At 37.1% G+C, this 24,802-nt stretch overlaps 2 protein-coding genes across 3 annotated transcripts; both read right to left on the bottom strand.

The window, feature by feature from the left end:
- Positions 1-557: 557 nt before the first annotated feature.
- LOC108772256 (phospholipid phosphatase 6) lies at positions 558-2,042 on the bottom strand. Its single transcript, XM_018537754.1, has 4 exons — positions 1,831-2,042; positions 1,359-1,493; positions 1,167-1,266; positions 558-943 (listed from the first exon to the last, which is right to left on the bottom strand). Exons 1-4 carry the CDS (start codon positions 1,837-1,839, stop codon positions 558-560), a joined length of 630 nt encoding a protein of 209 aa, XP_018393256.1. The 5' UTR covers positions 1,840-2,042.
- A 1,774-nt stretch (positions 2,043-3,816) lies between these two features.
- Positions 3,817-8,375, bottom strand: LOC108772244 (uncharacterized). Of its 2 annotated transcripts, none has more exons than XM_018537741.1 (5): positions 7,531-8,375; positions 6,874-7,024; positions 5,091-5,295; positions 4,375-4,455; positions 3,817-4,274 (listed from the first exon to the last, which is right to left on the bottom strand). In XM_018537741.1, exons 1-3 carry the CDS (start codon positions 8,071-8,073, stop codon positions 5,105-5,107), a joined length of 885 nt encoding a protein of 294 aa, XP_018393243.1. In that variant the 5' UTR covers positions 8,074-8,375; the 3' UTR covers positions 3,817-4,274; positions 4,375-4,455; positions 5,091-5,104. The 2 variants fall into 2 exon arrangements, with proteins under 2 accessions (XP_018393243.1, XP_018393247.1); XM_018537745.1 differs by having other exon boundaries at positions 4,375-4,450.
- Between the last annotated feature and the right edge of the window lie 16,427 nt (positions 8,376-24,802).

The following is a 24,802-nucleotide window of genomic DNA, read 5'->3' as shown; positions in this document are numbered from 1 at the left end:
CTATTTTCACGCTTTTCTAGATTTATCTAGGTTCTTCCAAAGTCCATAGTCCAGATTCTTTCGTAAGACAAAAGTACGTCCCGTCCCCTTAAACTCTAGTAATCTCTTGAAATGATGAATGCGAGATCCTAGAACCACCCCAGAGTGAAAGCGGCAGAAATTAAATAAATAATTAACGGAAAAAATAATAATAACTCTTTTATTCCTTTCTCTTAATTGCCAACCAATTCAATTGGTTGAATTAGTTCTAAAAAATTGCATAATTTATCTTTGATCTCTCTTTATAGAAAATTTTTTTTGCTGTAAACTATTGTGCTGATTATAATATCGGATTAATTATCAATAAAAAAGAAAGTACATGTGATATACAAATATTTTAATATTCTTGGAAAAAATTTGACAAAATAATTTTATTTACATTGTATAATTATGAATATTCTGAACTTGTAGATTTTTCTAATTAACATTATCTTAGTATTAATAAAAAATAAAGCTAATTATACAAATTATAAGTATAAAGAATTCAATACATTTTTTATATCACGATAATATGAATACTATTCAGACCCAGGTATTTTATCATCCGTAATCCATGAAATTAAATACATACATGTCTCTTGTTCCAGATAAATATAACCTATAAGTAGACCCTGGAAGATACCTAGAAGTACACCACCAAACACATCCAACATATAATGTCTTCTCATCAGTAGTCTGGACATGCATACAGAAAAGGACCATGCCAACAATGGTGGTGTGTATATCAATGATATAGGCCATAGATTGATAAAGAAATATACAACAAATGCAGAACGAGATGCATGTCCTGATGGAAAAGAATATTTATCAGGACCCAAAGAGAATGGATCATCATTAATGGTTGGTCGTCTCCTTCTTGTAACTGCCTTGAGTACAGCAACTGTTATGATGTCGAGCAATAATCCTGAAATGATTTTTTTTCTATTTATGTATCTGAATCAATCAATCTTATAAGTGAATCAATTTTAATAGAATTTTTATTTAATTAAATGATTAAAAAATGATCTAAATCAAGCTAAATAGATTTTACAATAATAATTATTACATCTTAAAATTATTTACAGTAAAGATAGGCATCAACAACGGGATTAACCTCGCCATTGATCGTAATTTTATTTAAATTTTACCTATTAGAAGGTTCGTTTGCATTTGATACAAGGATTTGATGTTAAAAACCCAAATTGAAACAAGAGATACTGCAAGCCATGGGATACCGTGACATGATATCTACAGATATAAAGATAATTAATGTATAAAAATAATTAATATTATTAGAGAAGTTTGTAACAGTTAATAAAGAAAGAAAGAAATATTTATACCTCCAATAATTTGTTGTGCACTTTCAGTTGTTTTAAAGGTAAAATTTTTTCCACTAATTTGACAAACTCATCTGTTAAATAGGCATCTACTGCCAATATTTTCCTTAATGTAGTTGAAATCTCTCTCTTGTTAGACTTAAAGTATAAAAAATAATAATTACTTATATATTTTTTCATAAGTAAAATTTATAGAGAAAAAGGAAAACAATATATGTGTAAATAGTTGAATATATATTGTCCAATGCATCTAAGGAATACAATTTGGATAATTACTTAAGTGACCAATTGTATATAACATTAATATAGTAGAGAATAGTTGGTTCGCATTGCTTGCACTTTTTGTACTAAGCATCTTCGCTTTCTTTCTCTTTAAAGTTCAAATATATATTTATTTTACTTTACATATAAAAATGTTTACTCAAATGTATAAATAATGAGTTACAAAAGATCTCCGAAAGATTGAAGTAGTTACCGTTTCCATTTTGTCTTCCACTGATAATAGTTGCAACGTAATAAAATGTATCGGAACTATTTATCTTTGATGAATCACATTATCTACAACGTTAAGTAAACACAAGAGGAAGCCTGTGTTAAATATCAGCTGATTCATATATTTTTTATTATTCTTCAGAACGGATCGAAATGGATAACCAAAATCCAACCTGATCCAACCTTGGTAGGTTGGATCAGGTAAACCGCAGCGGTAACTTTTAGTACGAATAAATAACATCACCGCTCGATAGATGGCGCGCATTGATAAATACACGCTGTTTTTGCTCTCAAAATGCTTCCTGATAATTTCCACTTTACCAACAATTAGAAATAATTGATGATTTAATCACACAAGGGACAAATGAGAATTTTAATTATTATAAATGTTAATCCACAAATGAAAAAAATTATTTTATTTCTTTAAAAAATTTAAACGTGAAATATAACGCCTAATTTATTCCTTTATTTTTCATACTTTGTCAAATAATTTGAAGAAAGAAAACATATTTTGGATTGTTTAATTTTATATTATTTTAAAATATCCTCTCTCTCTCTCTCTCTCTCTCTCTCTCTCTCTCTCTCTTATATTATTAAAAAAATTGTTCATCTTCAATATTGAATCAATAACATTTTGCTCAAGAAATAACATATTGGCTAAAATTTAAAAAATAATTAAAAATGCAAGCCTAAAAATAACTTAATTCACAAAAATATTAATTTTCTCGTAGACTGACTAAAGAATTTGAAGAATATTATGGTATAAAGTGATATAACACGGAATTCTGAACAATATACAATTTCAAAAGGTTTAATTAAATTTAATAAAATCCTTTTTTGTTGTTTTTATAATATGAATAAAACTGTGGTTAACTCTATGCCAACATAACATTCAGTTACAATAAATATAATGTGTATATGCACTATATATTCATTATTGCGCATTGGTGTGACGCCGATTGTATATACATATCACATGGAAGAGAGACAATGATCAGTTTATTATGAGGCTGTGTAAGTTTGTTGAAGATCCGTCGAACCAGAGATACAATTATATTTTACGAAAATACATCGAAACTATTCTTTTAATCTTATGTATAATCTTAGAAAATTACAATATTTATATTTTTAGAGTTCATTATTATAACTTTTGTACGGACAAAAAATGATCTTTATAATTCTTTCATTGAGTATAATAGATTAATACACGTATTGAAGAAATAATGAATGCGTTCAGAAAATTGAGAGAGCACCAGATACTTTGTACACGGTTTTAAATTATCCGGTCGGACAGTTGAATATCTTGAGGAAGAATTTTATTCTTTTCAGCTAAACTTTTTATACAATTCATCTTTTTTACGCAAAATAAAGAAAATTATTATTTTTTTCTTTACACTATTTTTTGGAAGTTTTGTTTCAGATATCCATGGAAATATTTGGTATCCGGTTGGATAATTGTCCTACCGGATATCGGATATTAGAAAAGAATATAACACACTGGACATCCGATATCCGCTATTCAATAATTTTTTGATCCGGTGCATCGCTAAAGAAAACGATATACATGGATAAGGATGTTCGGTCGTTGTACTGTCAATTTGAGAGTGCACATTATACTTATAATATTCTATTTAATTCGAATACCTCCAAAAAAATTTATACACACACACACACACACACATACGTACACATACACATCAGAGTAGTGTTTTAAAAAAATATTTTTTTCTTTACTTTATCTCAAACAAAAGTTTTGCTTCATTTACTTATGCTACAGTTTACTTGATGCTATAAATGCTTAACGCATTTTTTGATTGATCAATTAGTGAAACTTTTTCTTCAGGAAGATTAATTTTCGATCAACGAAATACTTCGAAGTATTTCTATAGCACCAAGTAAATTGCACCTTTAGTTGCAGTTGAATTTAAGAATACACATTTGACTTCTTATACATTTTTAAAACGTCCATTAAAAATGTTATATTATTCCGCGATAAGAAGATTGAGAATAATTTATTAAAAGTTAAGATCGATTAAATCGATTGCAGTTACTTCGTTTGATTAAATGACCTTAAAGCACGTTGTGCGATGAATATGGAAGAAATAGAGATTACTTTATTAAAACATGTTAGTCCAGGCATGTACTGTGTAGCAATTCAGCTTTCCACCGTAGCTCACGCGATAGTTTTTGATCCTGAAATTTGATTCTGTATATTAATCAATCTGAAATATTTCAAAAATTGCTTGGCTAGAAAGCAGAACTTTAGTGAGCAGCTTGATATAAAAGCGTCGTGGGAATGGAGCACTATTGAAGCCGCCGCGCCGTAAGGGATGCGTTGGAAGATACGGAAGAATTGTGTTCCTTAAATTTTTCGACGTTGCGCAAACGTAAAAGAAGATCATAGGATCATTGTGCGTTGCGAGTTACCTGTTGACAAGTGACATATCTATCTATATATCTTTTGAAGTGGTTGATACGTTAACTCTTTATCTAATTGTGTAAGAATTATTACGTGAGAGAATATTACCTTATAATAATAAACGTGTATCCTGTTAGTTTTGTTACCGATGTATAGATACAAGGCATTTGATGGATTGATATATCTATACTGAAAAGAGGTCATTTATTGATTTATATGAGGGGGTTTGTTGTCATACAATCTATCGTTTATCTTTCAAAGAAAATTCAAGATTTTATCATGCTTCTAGATACGATTAATCAGCTCAGTCACAATTGGATGATCGTTAATTGAATTCGGTATTATACTTTGCGGTAGTCTTTCGAATCATTGCACGATTATAAGCAGTAAATTATAGGTTTGAGATCTCCATAAGTTTTTCTATACAGAGAAAACGATTATATTGAAAAAAAATTTCGATATCCAGTAATTAAAATGATTTTCAGATCTGTATCTAGTTGAATTTTTAGATTTTTCAATAAAATTGTTCTCTCCGTGTGATAAATAATAAAAATTCTTTAATTTATTAATTAGATTTCGCTCATTTTTTGCAATGTAAAGTATAAAGAAAAAACGGTCTAAATCGAGCAGTAATAAGATTTTTTAAAAAATAAATTTCTAGTTTACAATGTTAATACAACATAAAAATAAATAAAAAATATAAAATAACCTTTAATTTATATTATATCCATTGTCTATTAATTAGATTAAATATCAGACGAAATATTTGATTTTCACTAATTTACGAGAAATAATTTGGACCTTAAAGGGTTAGTAATCTTCACCTGTTCTTGCCGCTTTAATGGCGTCGAATTAGACGGGTGCGATGATGAAGAGTGTTAGTGACAATCCTGATTTCTTCTTCCGATTCAGCCGATTGGCGCCGTGTCAGCCCTTTACTCGGTGTACCGCAAAGAGACGAAGTAGCGGCTTTCTTCGCTTGTGGCGTTGGAAATGAGGAGCGACGGATAAGCGGGGGCGGCCGCGCTCCTGAGAATGGATAATTAAATTTTATCGTCTTACCGCCACTAATCAGATTAAAATGGTTTCGTATTTCTGATCGCGATACTCCACATTGTGCCAGCAATACTTGCTAATATCTCGATCATTAAAAACGTCATTATAAAATATTTATTTTTTGTTTATATATTTTATCGTTAGACCCGTTATATGTGAATCGGTTTATAAAGACGTGAAGCTTCTTCTATATGTTTTTGCTCTCGTTATTGTCTCAACAGTTTCTGACTTTCGCATTATATGTCAACCGAGTCATTAACACCGATTTAACATCTTGTCAATATGTAAGTTAAAACACAGTACTCCAAATAATAATCAAATAAGTGAAATAAACGTTTTATTCTGATCAACTTAATATACATTCACATAATTTATTATATTCATATAACATTATTTTTTACACACATGATAATAGAGATTAAATTATTAATTTAAAAGTTACTTTTAAACAGTAAATCAGCCAATTTAATATATCAATCGATGCAGTGTAATTCGCTCATCTTATAATTAAATATGTATGTCACAAATTTGTTTCCTTTTCTCTTCTTACTGTTATTTTATAAGAACATAATTAATATTTGACTATGTTTCATATAACATTTCAAAAAAATTTGAATATTTGAGAATAGAATTTTTTTCATATTATTCAAAATGTACATCCCACAGATCATTTTTGTATCATTTTTATAAATTCTGGTACTTCGATTAAACTTATACTGATGAGGACCTAAATGAAAGATCGAAACGTTTATTTATATTATTGTATAATTTTTAATAAAGTTACTTTACACGAAGCTAATTTACACGAACAACTAATGTTGGCTCACACATCGGCAATAATTTTACATATTTTTATTAATTGTTTTATTTGTTAAAACTATAAATAAATATCTGGAGTACGATATTATAGAATATTGCAAAGACAGACACATGGAAAGTAACAAAATTGAAACTTCTAATCAATTTCGTTAAAGATCGCACAAGATAATAATTGTATTCATAGAAATTTATCGACTTTTTGTATATTTCGCATATTTTTTAATTGTCTTCTTGATCATGATAAATATCTGTGTTTAGAAGTCTTGGCTAAAAATATAATACTAAAAGAGCAATTTTGCTGAAAAATCTAAAAATTTATCTGGATACAGATCTGAAAAATAATTTTGTTGCACCATCAAAACAATTAGGTAGAACAACAAAATTGGTTATTAGAGTATTAAAACATTTTATAGCATTGCTGGTCATGTTTAAGATTTCTGTCAAATTATTTGGATGGTCCAGCAAAATTATTTTCAGACCCGTATCTAGCCAAGTTAGATTCTTCAACAAAATTGTTGTTTCAGTGTAGGCACCTATATTTTTTTATTAATCTAAAATTCTTTTACCCGTAATATGTCCCATTAATTACCAACATAAATTTAAAGGTTTTTTGAAACAAAAGAATAATTCACAGCAAATAATATAATCAATTTTTAAACTAAAACGTGAAAGAATGTACCTAATATTTTAGGCCAAGGTTGTATATGATTCCTTATTACTTTGCACACATACCTAACAGACGCAATGCAGAATGATGTACTCCTGGTATGTCAAAGGACTTTTGGCTTCTAATTAATTCTCTTGAAATGGGACGTCTTGTGGCGGGTATGTCCACGCTGGAGGAGCATCTCCGTGAAATAATCGTGCCTGCCCTAGACGAATCCTTATGCATTTTTGAAAAGAGAAGGTGCAATAGTTTCACGAATGCGTGTCTATCCGAGCATCGAGAGACGGTTTTTACTAGCTCCGCAAGGAAAACAGCGAAGCGCTTATCCCGTCGGTCTCTGCCGAATATCGCAATTAATTCCCCAATGGTGCAAACAACAAAGAATCTAGCTCAATCTGGGTTTAAACTTATATATGGAGATATAGTTGAGTGCAAGTCGTGCATAATGTGCTCAAATAATTAAGGATAGTAATTAACTGCTTGCATTAAAACAAAGTATCTCCAAATTATAAAATTAAAGTGTCGATTTTATTTAAAATGAGCGTTTGAATAATTAAGAGAACTTTCGAAAATTATATTGTGCTACTTTTTCAAGAAGCGAATGGAAGATTCTAAAAGTATATTCTTCAAATGACATTTTTCAATAATACATCCTACGCTTTAAGGATACCAAGTTCCAACGCAAGCGCTTAAAAGGACTTCTGTAATATGTGACGCAATACTTTTTCTCTGGCGAAGCGTATTCGCAGTACTTCAACGAGGGCAGCTATTACTGATACGAGCAACATCGTCACGAGTATGTGGCCTGCCACCGTGACGGACTTCATTTGACGCGACTTCAAGATCTCTTCAGCGCTTTCTTTCATTTCTTCGATGCTCTTCTTGGACCTGTATGTTTTCTCCTTCTTATCGTCCTCTCTACTATCCTCTTCCTCTTCAGAGTCGCTGTCATCATCGTCGTCATCTTCGTCATCGTCGCACTCGTCTTGCACGTACGTGCAATTTCCGTCGTAATCGCTCATAAAGACGGACATCAAACGGTCCTCGTACTGCAGATTCGGACAGCGCCTTAATTTTCGATGATCCATTGGTATCAAGGGCTCTCTCCCTTTCTCACCCGGGTCACTGACACCACTTTTATCTCCGTGGTCGGAGTAATTCGTGTCGAACAACAATCGCAAAGGCAAAGACAGAAGCACGCCAAATATCGTCAATATCAGCAAAATGCTTACGTTGATGCCCAACGACAGTCGTTTTTCTGTCATCTTGACGGAGTATATGGTATACCACGTCGTTTACCTAAATATTTTCGGTCCGGGACCGGTGTAGTTATTTTTGTGGATTTCCATAGTAACGCGAGGTATATTAGGCGGCATTCGAAGTTACATGGCTTTCTATAATTGAGAGCGACATCAACTAATTCAAAATGTAATTTGATGATAGGGACTCGATCGAAACTCTGAGGGCGCTGCACTTTCTGATTATTTTTGTCCGAATAACTCGGATGTCGGCACGTGACGATGCGTTCGACTGTCGTACCTCTTCGTGTCTTGTCTCGACGCAACTGTTGCGCGTACCGTCGTGCAAAGCAGTTCGTAGCGTGAACCTGGATTGCTGTGATATTGATTTCTCTAGGTGGACTGAGCACGTACGCGCAAGTCTAGCTGTGCCTCGTTGGCGGACACCTCGCACATGCCAGTAATTAGATTACGCTTATGGTGAACGAGACGTGATAATGTGCCACGGGGTTTTGAGCATATTGAAGGACGGCTAAGAATATTTGCACAATAGGTCAGACATTATTAAGGGGGAAAGGGAGGAGGTAAGATTTTTTTCTTGGAAAATAAGTTTGCGAGGGAACGCTCTGAACCACGTGCTTGCACGTCGAAATCGATATTATTAAACAACACGTATTAAACAATTGTTAAATAATATATTCGTTGCAATATGTTTTGTGTTGAAAGAATTATAATTAACGGGTAAAGCTCAAATAATGTTTGCGAATTCGAATTCGAGCGACGGAGAACGAATCCATACGAGAACTTCCATGTGAAACTAAGTCGTTGCGGGATAGATACGACTACGGTTTCTCATTGAATGGGAGAAACGGCACAAGATGTGAGACCGGCATCCTTCCGCAGGATTCTCTAACCGCATACATAAATAATATTAGACAATATCAAATTAAAATTCGCATCTTTCCGTGAGCAACAATGGGAGCGTGGTGGCGACCAACAAAGGAAACGCCTGCCGCGCCGATTCGCGAGCAAGTGGTAGTAGTAGCATCGTGGCATTTATAAAAGTAATAAAACAGCCGAACAACAACTCACGGGAGTGAGCGGCAGCGGCGGAGACAGAGAGGAGCAGTCGCGATATAGAAAGGGCGAAAGCGAGCAGGATAAACCGGGAGGTGAAAAGAGGAAGGCAGCGAGAGAGGAGCGAGCAAAACAGAGCAAAAGAGAGAGAGATGAAACACAGGAGAACAGCGACCCAACCCGACCGACCGGTAGCTCAGCCAGCACACGTATATCTTGCTCTGCTACTCCGATTCTTCGAGGTTCTCATTGATGAGCTCTCTCCCGCGTCTTCGCGGAAGCCCCAATGATCGCGTGCGAGAGGCTTTAAAAATAACTACGATTATCCATGATAGAGCTCGGGATGCACGGACGCAAGAAACGATTCATTAAGCGAAGCGGTGACGTAAGTCGCGGATAAAAATTTGCGAGAGAGCAAGATTCTCTCACCTATCGATGTTTTATAAAAAAAAAAAAATACACGATGAAACGAACAGATTTATCTGTGGTGAAATGACATTACATTAATTGATTAATTACACGCTTATATTGCGATATTATATAACGCACTGCAAATCCATGTATAAAAAAGTGACTACACTATATCGGTGTGTGGTAATTGATTTTTGTGTAAAAATAACACACTGCACTTTATACAAAACTGGATTTACACTCGTACTATGTGTATATGTAACGTCATTTTCACAGGAAGAACCAATTTTTTTTACTTAGATTTGCGGTGCAGTAACACGATTTAGGTCTTTTCGTATTCAACTCTTGCTGGAAAAGTTTCTTTATTTCTAGCGAATTTGCCCGACTCGAGAACGGAGTAAATTTATTGTCAAAGCATGTACGTGTCGCAAAGAGAACGGCGCGTTCATAATCTGCGTGAAAGCTATAATTATCCCGTGCGACACAATTATTTCGAGGAGCATGCGGACAACGTGCGCCGGGGAATCGATTATCGCACGCACCACAGGTGCGAAGGTGCGCTTCGAGGTCATCGATTGAGCGATTTTCACAGGTCGTCGATCGACGACGGTGCGCGCGTAGGTAGATACATAGGTTGAGAGCCAGGGTATGTAGAGCAGATGCTGTGCTCCAGCCGCGGCGGGATGCGTGATTTTTCACCGCCGACAGCTCCTCCTTCGAGAACCGCGCGCATTCCACCTCTCCCCTTCTTCTTCGGGGCCTTACCGTCGTCTTTTCTCCCTGGGCTTCTTCATCGTTCACTCTCGTGGCGATCGTGGCATAGAGAGTTACGCGTCTGCTCTCCGCGCCAGAGATCCGGGTTCAAATCCACCTAAAACGCATCGTTTATCTGATTGTCATTAGAAGTGATAATCCAATAGATGTCTATACACATAAAATAGCGACTTTATGATGGTTTGACAGTTTTCGTCAATTAGGACCAATTTTTGGAAATTTATTCTTGTTAAACGTAATCAGTTAATTAGTTTAGTGAATATACTAAAATTTTATTTTAATTTTTATTTTATTCATGTTAATATTATCAAACGATATAGTTTCTTTATAATACCCGATCCTTTCTGTATTTTAATGAGCTGTATTTTAAGTATATAGCTCTCTCTCTCTCTCTCTCTCTCTCTCTCTCTCTCTCTCTCTCTCTCTCTCTCGCACGAATTTAACAATGTCGAAGCCCTTGTTATGATAGACTGATTAGAGTCTCTAGTCGTCACTTCAGGCGACGCGTGACTGCATTACGTAGTCAATTAGTAATCGACGGATTCCGAGTTTGATCCCAGCCTTCGTCCCATATATATCTCCTTAAAAAGGTTAGTGTATTTTCATAATTAAGAAATTTGCATCCAATTTATGCCCGTTACTACCGATATAACTTAACTTTAATTTTAGTTTAACCTACTTTTTATCGTTTTTTAGTTCCAAGTATAAGAAATAAGCTAAACCGAGGTTGAAATTAATCTATATTGATGGAAATGGACATTAATGGATTAAGAACATATATCTTCTGTGACTTTGTCCATAATTATGTATTCTGCCCTTATATCGTTAAATGCTCTTTCTGTAATCCTATATAAGCAGAATTCTGGTGGAGTATTGACTCTCGTTCTGAGGGCAGGTGCGTCTAAAAGAAACAAACAAGCAAGCGAAATCCTTCACTCTTCGTTCCTTGCGCTCGGCTGGCGCGCGCCTCGGCTCGCTCGCTAGCCGATGTGTAGCGACTGTGGACACGCCATTGGACACCAGTTGCACGATCTTAGATTTGCCGATCTCCTGAGTGCATCGACACACTGATACAGGGAGATGTATGCAGGCGAGGTGCGGTGGGCCTGATGCATAGGGCGCGCCCGCAAGCCACTCCTGCAGTGTCGCGTGTAGCTTGCGATGAGCGCGCGTGTACGCACGCGAGTCATGCAAAACGAGCGGCTGTCTACTAACTTTTATCTTCTAATCGTCGAAAGACGATTAAGCGAGTGGTCGGTCATTCTCTTATTAAATTTCAGACAGAGTGAAACGAGGTAATTTGGATAGGTTAACAGAAACTTGAAAATTGTACAAAAGCTTGAGATTGCATAGTGTATTCAATCATCAACAGTATATTTTGCATGTTTAATTGGACATACTATATGCGGCCTTGATTTTATATATAATTTCAAAATTTCTGTTAACCTATTCAAATTACTCCGTTTTACATTTTATCTTACATGTAACACGTAAATTGCCGAAGGTAATTACAACAGGGTGAACAAGAAGAGAAGGTTGAACGTAGAGGTGTCCTCAATAAAAAAATTTAATTGCACGCAAAAATTTTTAATTTATATTTGAGCATTAGGATATTATAAAGTTTTTGCAGGAATTGTATTCGATATTTGTAATCAAGAAAAGAAAGAAAAATTACACTGTTAGAAAACTTAAATATTTTAGAAATAAGAAATGCGAGCCGTGCTAAACATTTTTATTCATTACTAATTTAAATATATTTGTTAAAATGAACCAAGTTTTAGTTTAGAATATTTCAGATGAATATTAATTTAGTAAATAATTAACATTTTGAGAGAATTTATAATGAGAACATAATTCTGCGAACATACAGGTATAATTAGCTTCTGATACAGATCATGTCAACTAGATCCAGTTTTTTTCAAAGATTAATAATAATTGCTAGGAAAATCCAAAATTATAGAAACTTCGGTTCTTTCATCCTTTATCAGAGATTTGAATGAAATGCTCATTGCAATCGATATCATTCCGTTTCGAGTATTCTCAAAAGTCATCGAAGGCAACACAGGAAGGGACAGGTGTTGGGTATCATCTTAAATACGGCTTCGCGTGTCGCGTCACGGCCGGAATGTAACGAGCACTTTTTCCGCTGTGCTTTTTGCAACATCGATATTGACGAAGAGGTGGGGATATAGTCTGTTGCAACTTCGTGCTTAACTACCGGTATATTCCACCGGTATTAAATCACTCGCACTTGTAAAATATGTGCATCCAATTTGCGCGATGCAACACGCGTTCCGCTAGACCGCGATCCGAATAATTACACATTTGATTAGGTCGATAGCGTATAATTACCGGTTTTCCAAAAATTGATTTGTGCTTTAAAGGAGATAATGTGTTCGAAAGAATTTTAAAGTTATCTATTGTGTCATGTTATGTGAATTTATGTGAATAACTTGACCGAGAGGAATGCATGAATAGGTATATTTTATGATGATAAGGATTGATCATCATAAAATATATTGCTATTTAAGTGGCACGATTAAGCACGATTACAAAATATGGTATGTAATATCCTTTAACTCGCGCATCAGAAACTTAAATGAAATTAGTCAGAGCGGCCTGATATTTTAATAGCGTGATAAACGGCCGGACTCACGTTTAGTGTCATTAGAATTTAAACTCATCGCAAATAATTCGCATACGAATTACGAGAAACAGCTTTATACCTCGCGTTGCGATTCGTGCGTTCGTTTTATCGGAATTACCACTTGGTTGCGGCACATCCTCGCATAAATAAAATTAATACTTACACGCCGCGTGGACACCTCGCCGCGAAACGTTTCGTTGAGCGCGCGCACGCCATTCATCCACCGCCAACATCCCCGCGGCCGGATTATCGAGAGCGAGGAGATATCTTGTTCTGTAAATTATAATATTATTATGCAGATTTGAGTGGTGCGCTCTCCGGTAAATAGGCGTGGACGACGCGCGCATACCGCTCGTCTCTCTCCTCTTTTCACCTATCGTCTTTGATCAGCATCGCGGCTCGGCCGGAATTGCGATTACCGTCATCGGAAATCACACCCCTGGCACCTGCGCCTGGTGCAGAGGGAAAAGAGGACGAGGCGTGAATGCAACTAATTGGCGTTGCCATCGTGTGCTCGAGGGGTAGAGTATATGGCTTCGAAATGGCCGCGAAATTTCCATCTATAGCGCTCGTAAAATACAGGGACGGGGGACGGGCGAGACGAAGACGGAGACAAGGAGACGGGGGTAGGGAAGCGTCCGCAGGGCCGCGGGAGGCATCCTGTCGCGGATGCAGGGGAAAGGATGGATCGCAATTACGCAAATTGCGGCTCTGTTCTCGCCCGCTCCGGGCTCACCGCCCGCGGAAGAGCGTCATGACGGGCGGCGGCGAGCCGCTCCTCTCTCGTCGTCCTCTCTCCCGGTGGCGGAGGATGGCGTCTCGGAGAAGAGATATACCCGGGACACGTTCACGTGCGTGCACGGTATGTCCGCGGACGCGCTCGATTACCTTCGTTTCACTCCGCGGCGCGGCGGTTTGAATGGATAGGCATCGCGGATGCGCGCCGCGCCGTGTCGTCGGATGCTGCGAGCGAACGATCGAACCCTTGTCGCCGCGGCAACTCTCATGACGGAAAGAGGACGTTCGCCGGAGTAATTGGTATTTCATTTTTTAGCGGTACTTGCGTGTCTTCATCGATCGCGATAAAATTGCACGGATATGTCTCGAGAGCCGCAAGCAAATGATCGCACTGAAAAGAGAGTAAAAATTATTAATTACAGGAACAATTTTTTAGATTCTATAGCATGTAAACGATTATCGAATTTAGGAGAGTCTAAAGCCTCTATTCTTTTTAACTTGTGCGTCTCTTGTATTTGTACAGCCACACGTTCATAAAGTTATTATTATATTATTATTATTCTTTATGAAACGTGGAATATTCTATATTTATACATATAAACCTTTAATACACATTTTGACAATAAGAAAGTAAGTTACTGATTGATCAGATACTGATCAGAGTTTTCCTTTTTCCACGTGGAATTAATACCTTTTAAATTTAACCTGGTATAAAATATGCGGTCATTCGTTATGAGATTGCATCAGCTCTCACGAGTAATTGATGCACGCTCGACGAGATCGCGCGAGTGGTTTGAATGGTGGGTACGAAAAACGAGTTTGTCGTCTTGGACGAGCTACCGTTCTGAGTGGTATTGGACAAGTCACACGGAGGTATAGCGCGTCTGGCGTGGCACTTCATTGGCGGAACAAGAGGAATCGGCTCGGCTCGATGAGAAATGCCGGTTATATCGGGAAACTGGTCAGGGCGTGCGTTCGTTCGAGGACGTGTGGCTTATTAGCGTTGATCAGTTTTGCGATAAATTTATGTGTCGTCTTGAGATATATATATATATATATGCGTACGCGCTGCACGCAGAAGCGTGACGCTGAAAAATGTATTGTTATTCAGGATACTCGCGGCGTTCCGTCCTGCCGCGAGTATTCTACCTATGGACGTTTTTGCCGTGTGCGCGACAGTATCCTTAATAGAAAGCGACAGAGGATCCATTAGCTTTCATTGATACCATTGTGGGTAATCGTAACGAGGATGTAAGTCTCCCTCCCGAGGCGGCGCGTGTGGATGTAAGGAAATGGTGAATCCAAGCCCTTTAGGTATACGGGAAGAACTGCATTACAAATAATTTCACAGTCATCAACACTTAAAGTATTATGGAAATATCGTGGAAATTAATTATAGTCGAAAATGTTGATACAAAAGTCTAAAATCTTAAACTTGAAATATTCATTTTAGTAAAAGGTTCTTTTTTTTATGAAAGTGAGGAGTAAATGCGGATTAGAAACTTTAATGTTTATACTGTAATTTTGTATAATATCGCTCTACGTCTGTTTTGACATTCAAAATATGTAGAAATTAATTGTAATAAGAAATTTTGGAGGATGAGAGAGCCGCAGCGAGCGATGACCAAATCAACCGGAGAAATTTAATATTTATTAATTTTTATTTATTTATGTATTGTTAAATACAGAAAAGATAATAGTTATCGCGCAGAAATTTATAGAACAGCTTCGCAAACATTTGCCAACCGTTTGAACCATTCTATACGCAAATAAAATTTTTACGAAACTATGGCTGAAAGTATCATAAAGATAATAATTTTTGCTAGCGAGAATATTATTTTTATCCTTTTTTGCATGTCAGATTCGCTTTCAAGCGGAGATACACTAGCTCCGTATCTTCATTGCATCTCCCAGAAGATGCTACATTACTTCAAATATCGTGAATTAATTTTCGATTCGCCTCGGATATCTCTTTAATAGCGAATTGATCCCCATTTGCGCTTGATGCGAAATAAATGTTCTACTCGATCCGCGCATCAACGTGACGTTTTGTCTGTATGCGATTCGCTTTACTCGTATTTCCCTTCAGTGAACTTCGCCGACCGCGATGGATCTGTCACAACGGCTGAACATGACGAGCCGTAATGTTTTACGATTTTCTTAAGACAGGTGTCTAGCTTTTACGATTCGAGCGAATCGCTCCGATTCCGAGCTCGATGAACTATACATGAGCGCGTTAGCGCGAGCAATTCCCCAGCCTCGACGCGCGATTTTGCTCGGCTCTCTCGATAAAACCTCGTAAATTCAACTTCGTTACGCGACGAACCTGCACGCTTCCAGGATATAAAGTTCTTACATTCGCTCAGCTTCTCTCGGTAGGTTTTGCATCGTCGTTGGTATTCGCTCGTCCATAGGATCGAGATAGCGCATCCGATGTGTAGCTCTATCTCGAACTTTTATGCTAATCTCTCAATGCGTGCGGTTCTTTCCGCGTTATGTCCGCGTGCACCTGTTGAGCACATGTCGTACATCGCGTACGCACAGGTTTTTTTTTTCCCTTTCGCGTCGATAGCCGGCGTCAAGGGGCGATTATATAGCGAGAGAGAAAAAATTCTGCAATCTGGCCGACGATCTGTGACGGTACCAGTAGCGAGGAGCGCTTTTAAGCGCCATATCGAGTCGCGCGCGACGAGCAGAGCGGCTCGCCAGAAGTGTATTAACGACCGGAGCCATAACGCCAGCGTTTATTTCTCTATCGGCGGCGTCGGTCCAGTCCGAAAGGATCCGATAGAAACGGTGGAAACTTGCACGGGAAGCCGATAATTAGCTGGAACCGAATCGGCTGTTGAGGGACGAGAGAGAAAGAGAGATGGAAGAAGAGAGAAAGAGAGGGAGTGAGAGCGCGCGTACCCCAGTGGTCGGCGTTAATCGCTGTAATTTATGCCTCGAGACGGCATACTCGAGGGAGGACACGAGGGTGGCTCGTTGAGATAGGCCAGGAGCGTAAAAAAGGCGTACGGCGAAAATGTCGCCCAATTAACCGGTGAATTGGAGCGACCGAGGTCGAGTGCGTACGCGCGTGTATGCGTGTTTACGCGCGCGCTCCCCGTGTGTACCAACATCCACCACGTGGAGAGGAAGCCGGCCGGCCGGCCGGCCGAGCGAAGAGGAGGAAAGCTTAACGAGTCTTCTCGCTCACGCGAGCAAAAGCCGCCGCCGCGTCATTAGCGCGGGAGCGAGCAGACGAGTGAATCGGTTTAAATATCGCGGTGCATTCGGCCGAACGAGGAGCAACGGCGGCGGAGGCCCGGCTTCTTTTGAACCTCGAGCCACTTTTACGATTTTATTATTGGCTCTTGCACTCGCGATATTTATGCGACGCCGCGCGATATTTTCCACGGCGCTACGCGTCGACTTTAATGGTGGCCACCTTATCCCCCGAAGAGAATGCTCTTTTACCGTCGCGAGTCTGACGCGCGATGCACAACACGCTTCGAACGTGTGTGACTTAATTAGAAAGACGGCCGCGGTCATTTATCGCGAGGAAAGCTTTTCGCACCGCGACATTTTACGTCCCGTTGATGCGAACGCGTGTCTGTGAAAAATAGACATTAGTTTGAAGCAACTTACATGGTAATTAGGAATTTTCAAATATGTCCATTTCAAAGAATTATTGGCTGGAACTATTTACTGTCTTATTTCATTAAATAACATAATTAAAATTATAATATATGTAACCGCGCGCGTATGAGGTGTATGGATGATGAGTGAATAATTTAAGGCTATATATATATATTTATAAACCAAGTTCCCCCCTTCCTGGCTTGTATATACTGAGTGGTAATAAATAAATTCTATTTATAATAATAATTGATCGAAATATGTTATGGTATACAAACACGTACGTTAGAAACAAACATAGATTTTTCTAATAACCTCTAGTATATCAAGTCGAATGGTTTTTAATTATGGACAGATGATCGATAAAATGGTAATGCGAGCCAATGGATTTTCAAAGTATCCATCGATCAAGCGAGAATCCACTTGATACCAGCGCCCTTATTAGATGTTAATGGGTCTAATGAATGTAACCAGAGTGGGCTCGACACATTGACATTCGAGATAAGTCATTCTATATGCATACATATCTCGGCACATATATTACTCTTATGCTGCACCGATTAATATTTATTCATTTACACATCTTTGCCGAGGTATCTTCGAAACCTGTTTAACGAGAAAGTCTTTACCGCGCCTTCATTTAGAAAAGATCCACGACAATGTTATTTGAAAGTAAACACGTGCGCGTGTGTGTGTGATGTCATATGTTAATTGTCTTGCACTCTACAAATAATTTTGCTTTACAAAAAGAATGATTTTGCTAAAGTAAAGTCTGAAAATTTTGTTTGTTGTATATTATATAATTATTTTACGTGTGTGCGATAGTTAATAAAATTATTTTCAATAACAAAAGTAACATTCCAAAGACATTTTATATTTAAAATTAACAAAGAAATTAAACAGGCAACTGAGAATCAAGTAGAAGATAAAACGTAAGGCAAGAAGGAATGTAAGTCGAATGTAAAGGGAGAGTGACAGAAGCGTAATCAAACGTTTTAAAGAGCATAGATTGGAACAATGGGAAGTAAAAGAAGCGTTAAAACACTTCGTAAATGTTTTACGCTTCATTTATTTACATTCCATTGTTCTCTCATTGTTCCATTTATGCTCCGCTTTGTATTTTTTGTCAGGGAGTTGGAGGAGAGATTAAAATAATAATTATAATATTAAAATTATATTTATAGATATTCAGATTATCAGTAAATATTTGTATCGATTTATATTTAAAATTCACATGTTTTCTAAATTCTAACTTGATATAGCAAGAAATATCACAAAATTATTTTTATATCTATATATCTAATTAAATTTTTAGATACTTAACATAGTTGTTCTTTTCGTGTTCACATTGTGTAAATTTAGCGAGAGAGGAAATGGTTCGTGTATTATATCTATTATTAAAAAATAAACATTTATAATGAAATATATATTTATTGAATTCGAGTACAAGACATACTTTTTCTTGTCTATTGCCTAAAGCTCAGCTTCATAATACTATTAAGAGTGATGAGAAGAGACAGCGCGAAACTTCCAGAGATCAAACCAACTTTCCTCAATTGAGCGAATTATCTCTATTAGTCAGAGAGGCTTTAATATATCCTCCTATCCTTCAGAATACGAAACCTGGAAGTCGTTTCTGCCACCATTCCGCATGGCTGCCCATAGCTATGCCACCATCACCACCATCACCACCAGCAATGCTGTTGTTACCACCGCGCGATTAACCACCGCCTCTTTCCACATCGTCCTCTCCTCCCGTAGCTCGATACGCCTTAACTACCGCGATACACTTGCGGCGAGCTCGTTTTTATTCACCGTGCTCCGCGTTCCTGACACGACAATCGGTGTTAACCAGTAATTCAGATCTCGGCTAACGGCCCGTAATTTAGACGCGCGAGCGCGCTCTCGCGCACGCGATGCTATAAGATCGTATGGATATTTGACGATTTCCTCGGCGTCTTGCTGGCGGTTTGGCGATTCTGCCGAGAAGTCGCTCTCAAGATCATCCCGTCTCTACTTTCAAGAGAGTATCGTATTTTGTAAGGATCAGCAGTTACACCGTGACTGCAACCAGCTGACATCTTAGACATAAACATCTTATCGCTGTTTAGGGTATCCATCGTGTTGATATAACGTTACCACTATAAAATTTTATACTACATTCTACATTAACTTTAGATTAACTAAGTTCAATGAAATCTTGAACTTTCAACTTACGATTAAGAATATTATGTATCATGTAATAGATAATAACCCTGTTTTGTAAATTTACGTTTTTTTTCTAGATCACGAACGGAGTAATAAGAGTAGCAACTTTTGTACATCTTTTTGTCGCTAAAAACGCGAATCTATATATGAAATTGCTCTATCACGTCACGTTTTTGAGATACTTTAATTCAAAAGTATCAAATAATGTGTTATTTTTTCGGAATTTTCAGGTTTAATTTTCTTAAAAATGTGACGTGATAAAGCAATTTCATTTACAGATTTATTTTCAGCGACAAAACGTCTGTAAGAATCACTTTGTACAATTTGTGGTCTAAAATCCATGTCGCACAGTGTATAATAATTTATGCAAATATCATTTTTATGGAGTTATATTTGTTTATTCTCTTATCGTCTTGTAGAATATTTAATATTAGTAGTAATGATTTAAACCTATATCACGAGGTTTTAATACATATAAGTATACAATCGACGAACACTCTTCGATTATCGCAGATCGTCGACCCTCTTGGGATCGTACATATAGTAGTAATCGACGAAGGAGAGTCGTGAATTATATGAGAGTCACGATTCTTTTGCCTTTCACTGCAATAAGATGCTTTAATGCTGGCTATCATTCGAAAGTAACGATTATTGACGTGTCAAAATTAATAATTTTCTTGTTAGTACAGCTATAATGCGATGATTATATGTACGCTTAGGATGATATTTCTATATTTGCGATATATTCGAAAATTATTGATGAAATCTATCGACAATATTAGCCACTTTATTAGAGTCATGAGAAGAAAGTATTTGTAGTTTTTATTTTTTTTAATTGTTATTTTATAAAATATTGTACGTTAATTATAAGTTGCATAATTAAAACAGATCAAATCTAATAATATCACATAACAGTTTTATTACTAAATTTGTAATATTTTCTTAATGAAATTTTCTAAAATATTAGTCACGTTTGTTATTTTCGAAACACGCATATTTAGATAATATTACAAATAATGATGCGAGGTAAAACAGTGCAAGATTAAATCGATAATTTAATATAATAAGAAAATAATTATATATTATATATTGTATATATAATTACTTTCTCTTTTCATTTAGTACGGGAACTTTTAAATGTTCTCCAAATAGAAACAAAATTCATATATGTATATTACAATATAGATGAATTTTAATCTCGCGGTTCAGTTTACTCCTTATATCTATTCCTATAGTTTTAAAAGTTAAAGAGAGATATTGATTCCTTAAAACGTACTTATATATATATATATATATGTTCGTATACTAGAACTATGAAAAAATTTCGCAAACGGTCATCTAATCGCTTGATGAGCTCTGACGTTTTTCTAAAAAATACTCATCTTATTTCTTAACATAACCGTCTTAATTTTAATTTTAATTTTGATTGATTTACTGCGTTAAATTTTGTACATCTGAAGAGGGCCTAAACATAAGGCCAAAACTTGTTATGCATTACATTCTGTATCGAAACTATTTTTTCGTATAGGTATATTTATATTTGTAGTTTTTTTTTAATCTTTATAATTTTTGTATCTAGTACATTTGTTTATGGTTTAATATAAATATTTCCTTGATTTGCGAATGACTCTGATTAGCCTTTTTATATCTCTCTATGTACGAGTATCTTGAATATTAAGAGTCCTGTAATTTTTCTTAAATGTGTATCAATATTTTTAAGGTAACCCTACACGGTCAATAATACTGCTTAGTAATATTGAATAGTAATACTGACGGTATGCATCAATGTTTTCAGTATTTTTACAATCTTACACGATTAGTATTATGGACAATATTCACTTTAGTTGTGCGTACAATATCTGCACTGTGATATACTATGACGTGAATTCTAATAAAGTAGCAACCCACTGATGCTCGAGAATCAACTTCTAGATCGCTATCAGTATTCTACATTAATCCATCAATATTATCCATACACGATCAATAATATTATCAATATTTGTTAATATTGGCTGTATTAATCTATGGGAAGGCTTCACTACCAATAAGAAAATTACCTATAATTTTATGTGGAGTGGACCTCACTTTACGTGAAAAGTCGTACACTTCTAAGCAGGGAGAAGGCATGGGGTGGATCATGCTTCGCGTGGAAATGTTGGATCCTTCTAGGAGAAGATATGAGATAGATCTCACTTTGCTTTTGTTTATGGATTGAAATACTTTCTTCTTTTTCTTTCGTTTATTAGTTATTTTAGTATCGGATGATTGGACAATTTTTTTTACTATTTTTCTCGTATTTATCGATAAAAATGCTACCGAAAATCACCTTTTTTTTTTTATGAGCCATAGTTATTATAATCGTCCCTTATTCGGAGTTCGTGAAAAAGATCCTTTCTTTCTTTTAATTTGATTTAATTCACTAAAGCCCAAATTCATCAAAAATATGTAAACATAATTGCATCAGTAAAAGCAAAAAAAATATATCAGTCCATTGTTTTGTGGATATTTAATTATCTCAGACATTATATGTTTAAGCCAGATCTACATTATAGGACGCACAACGCGGATCACAGATCGTGAGATTAAACGCAGCTCGACCGGCGTGACGTATTTCCGGCTGCAGGATGCAGTGAACGTATAACGCAGAACGCGAAACTTCATCTAACTTCGGTGCGTCCTGCGTTCTGCGTCTACAGCCTATACAATGGCCGCGTTCAGCAGAGAAAAAGCAGTTTTGCAATTGTTGCAAAATTCTTTGATATGATTGGTCTTGCCCTTAATTCCTTAATGGATTTAAATATATAAATCAATCATATTGAAGAATCGTACGACAGTTGCAAAGCTGCTCTTTATTTTGCTGAACGCAGGCACTCTGAAATACGTTACGTAAGATTCTAATCTCGCAATCGCGTTTTGTGTGCTATGTAGATCCGGGTTTAGAGTAAGAATAATGTTGAGAGAATTGGTTTTTTTTTTTTTGCCGAGTTCTCCGTGGAGACATTCAAGACAGATGGGTGCTCCTTTATTGAATATTTTTTGCAAAGTGTTGCCGACTTCGACCGCGAGCTCTGTGTTTTCTATTACAATACTATTACTTGATATCCATAATATAGTACTTCATGCGTCTTGGCGCGCGGACCTTTGCGATTAATAAAATATGCTGCAGGTGTAGACGACGAGATTTTTGGGACAATTGTATCATTACTTGTTCAACTTTACGCGATAAACTATGGAGAATGGAGTCGAATAACAAAAAAAAAAAAAAAAAAGAAGAGAGAAGTTTTTTTTTGCCACCTTTCTCATACAAATAAAATATAATATCTATACGAAATGCCCTGCTATTGAAATTTAATTGTGACATATCCTGCCAACCGGAAGTTCCGGGTTGTCCACTTTCGGTCGCGCGCGTGCGCTCGCCGCGCTCGCAGAGGCTCGCAGGGAGGGACCGGCCGCCGACGGAAGGACACACCAATCGCGGTAACGCCTTTGTTTACGCACGCGACCCGCGTCGTGCCGCGTCAGCGGCGACGAGCCCGATGATCGGTCGCGGCGCACGGTCACATGCGTCGCGCGTAACGCTCTTATCCACGCGCACCTTCGAAATCGCGATCCGGCCGCTGCCGTCGCCGTCGGCGCGGCTCTCGCACACGCCGTCGCCAGTACAATCTCGCGCGTGCAACCGCGACAATCGCTGCCTCGTCGGGCCTGTCGTCGACGGACGACGACGACGACGATAGGAATTTCGTGCAATTTCCGCGCGTCTCCTCGTCCTACGCGCGCGGAAACCGTGCACCTTTGCGCGCGAGCGCGTCTCCGCGGTGCGGCGCCTGGCTGCCACGTGATCACGTGATCTTCCGCGGTCGGTTAGCGGTGCGACTTGTGTACGAACAGATCGGAGCATCGGCCATCGGACGAATCGATATATAGGGGTGACGATCGCGCGGAATGGCCAACACGCCGTTCAACGAGCTCTGACGTCCCGGAGAGGGGACAACGGCTACGGCGACGTCTGCATCAACGCCGATTTGGTGAGAGGTTATATTTGCTTAATTATAATATGCAAGGTTATGAAGACGGATATTAAATGTTTTGATTTCGTTGACTCATCATTTATGCCGTCGGCATCTCATATGATCGCGTGCAGATTTCGTCTGGCATCATTTGAATTCTGAAAACATTGATACGAACGTTATTTATTGAAGACTTTGTTTACACGTTGCGTATTTGTTACCGGAATTTCATTGCGCGCATCACATAGAATCGGCACTTTGATTACGCTAAATACGGAATGCGAATTTAGAAACACAAGTATTTTATGATATTCGCGGCATAAATATGAATCTTAATCTAACTCGCTCTTTATCCTTTTCTAATTATTAATACTAGAAAAAAGTAAAAAAAGAGAATAAGTAGAACTGAAAATTAACCTACATTGACAGAAACAGGCATAGTTGGCTATTTCCAGAACAATCCGAGTTCTATTATTTAAACTCTTAAAAATATTATTGAGAAAAATATAATTTAAAACACGCGATGTCTATACTTTTTTGCCATTTCGAGTTGGTTTTACTTTCGATGGAAATTTATGCCGTTTGAGAAATGTCGCGTTGTTTTCTTGAGCGACGCAATCGTATAGTCTTGTAGTTTCTAGTTTTAAGATTAGCCGAGCATTGACTCTTCCATAGAAACCACGTGTTAATTCGCGTTCGTCGCGTCACGTATCTTCCGCCACGTTCTATGAATTCGGAACGTGACGCGTGTCAAGTTATTTTTAACCGTTTCTCATCACGCATACTCGTTGATCAGTCACCGTAACGCATAATGCCGTAATCCATCGGGATGCGTGAATCGCCGGAAAGGAACGGGGAACGCTAAATATTTCAATATTACGCGTAACTCGTAGTCTCCTTGAGTTTCTACGTAGAAGTGCAGAGACGGCGACCACCGGAAGTACAGACTGCTGATAGCGGAACTCGCGCTGAAATAGAGACTGCGAACGCGGAGTACAGTCTCGCGAAAAAGTTCAGCTCTTTATAATCGAACTTTGATCAAGCGAATCAACATCGAGATCTTATCAATTTCTTTCGATTTTGTGATTTCTGTTATTTTCTTCAGATACTCTTACAAACGTTTAAAAAGTTTTGCTCATTCTATATATTATTCTGCTTAAATTTAATTATTTGTAAGTTGTTTGAACATTTTGAGAAATAGATAATATATCGTAAATAAATTAAGTATAGAAAATATATTGCAAATAAATTATTGTAAACGATTTTATTT

Source organism: Cyphomyrmex costatus, unplaced genomic scaffold, assembly GCF_001594065.2.
Source record: "Cyphomyrmex costatus isolate MS0001 unplaced genomic scaffold, Ccosl1.0 scaffold100, whole genome shotgun sequence".
NCBI lineage: Eukaryota > Metazoa > Arthropoda > Insecta > Hymenoptera > Formicidae > Cyphomyrmex > Cyphomyrmex costatus.
This window is presented reverse-complemented; position numbering and strand designations above follow the sequence as displayed.

Coding starts and splice junctions, on each gene's coding strand:
- LOC108772256 (XM_018537754.1), bottom strand. Junction 1,267..1,358: donor TGCACAACAAATTATTGGAG/GTATAAATATTT, acceptor TTATATCTGTAG/ATATCATGTCACGGTATCCC. Junction 944..1,166: donor GCAAACGAACCTTCTAATAG/GTAAAATTTAAA, acceptor AAATCATTTCAG/GATTATTGCTCGACATCATA.
- LOC108772244 (XM_018537741.1), bottom strand. CDS start 8,073: ATGACAGAAAAACGACTGTCGTTGGGCATCAACGTAAGCATTTTGCTG. Junction 7,025..7,530: donor TACGCTTCGCCAGAGAAAAA/GTATTGCGTCAC, acceptor AAAATGCATAAG/GATTCGTCTAGGGCAGGCAC. Junction 5,296..6,873: donor TTCTGCATTGCGTCTGTTAG/GTATGTGTGCAA, acceptor ATCCATTCTCAG/GAGCGCGGCCGCCCCCGCTT.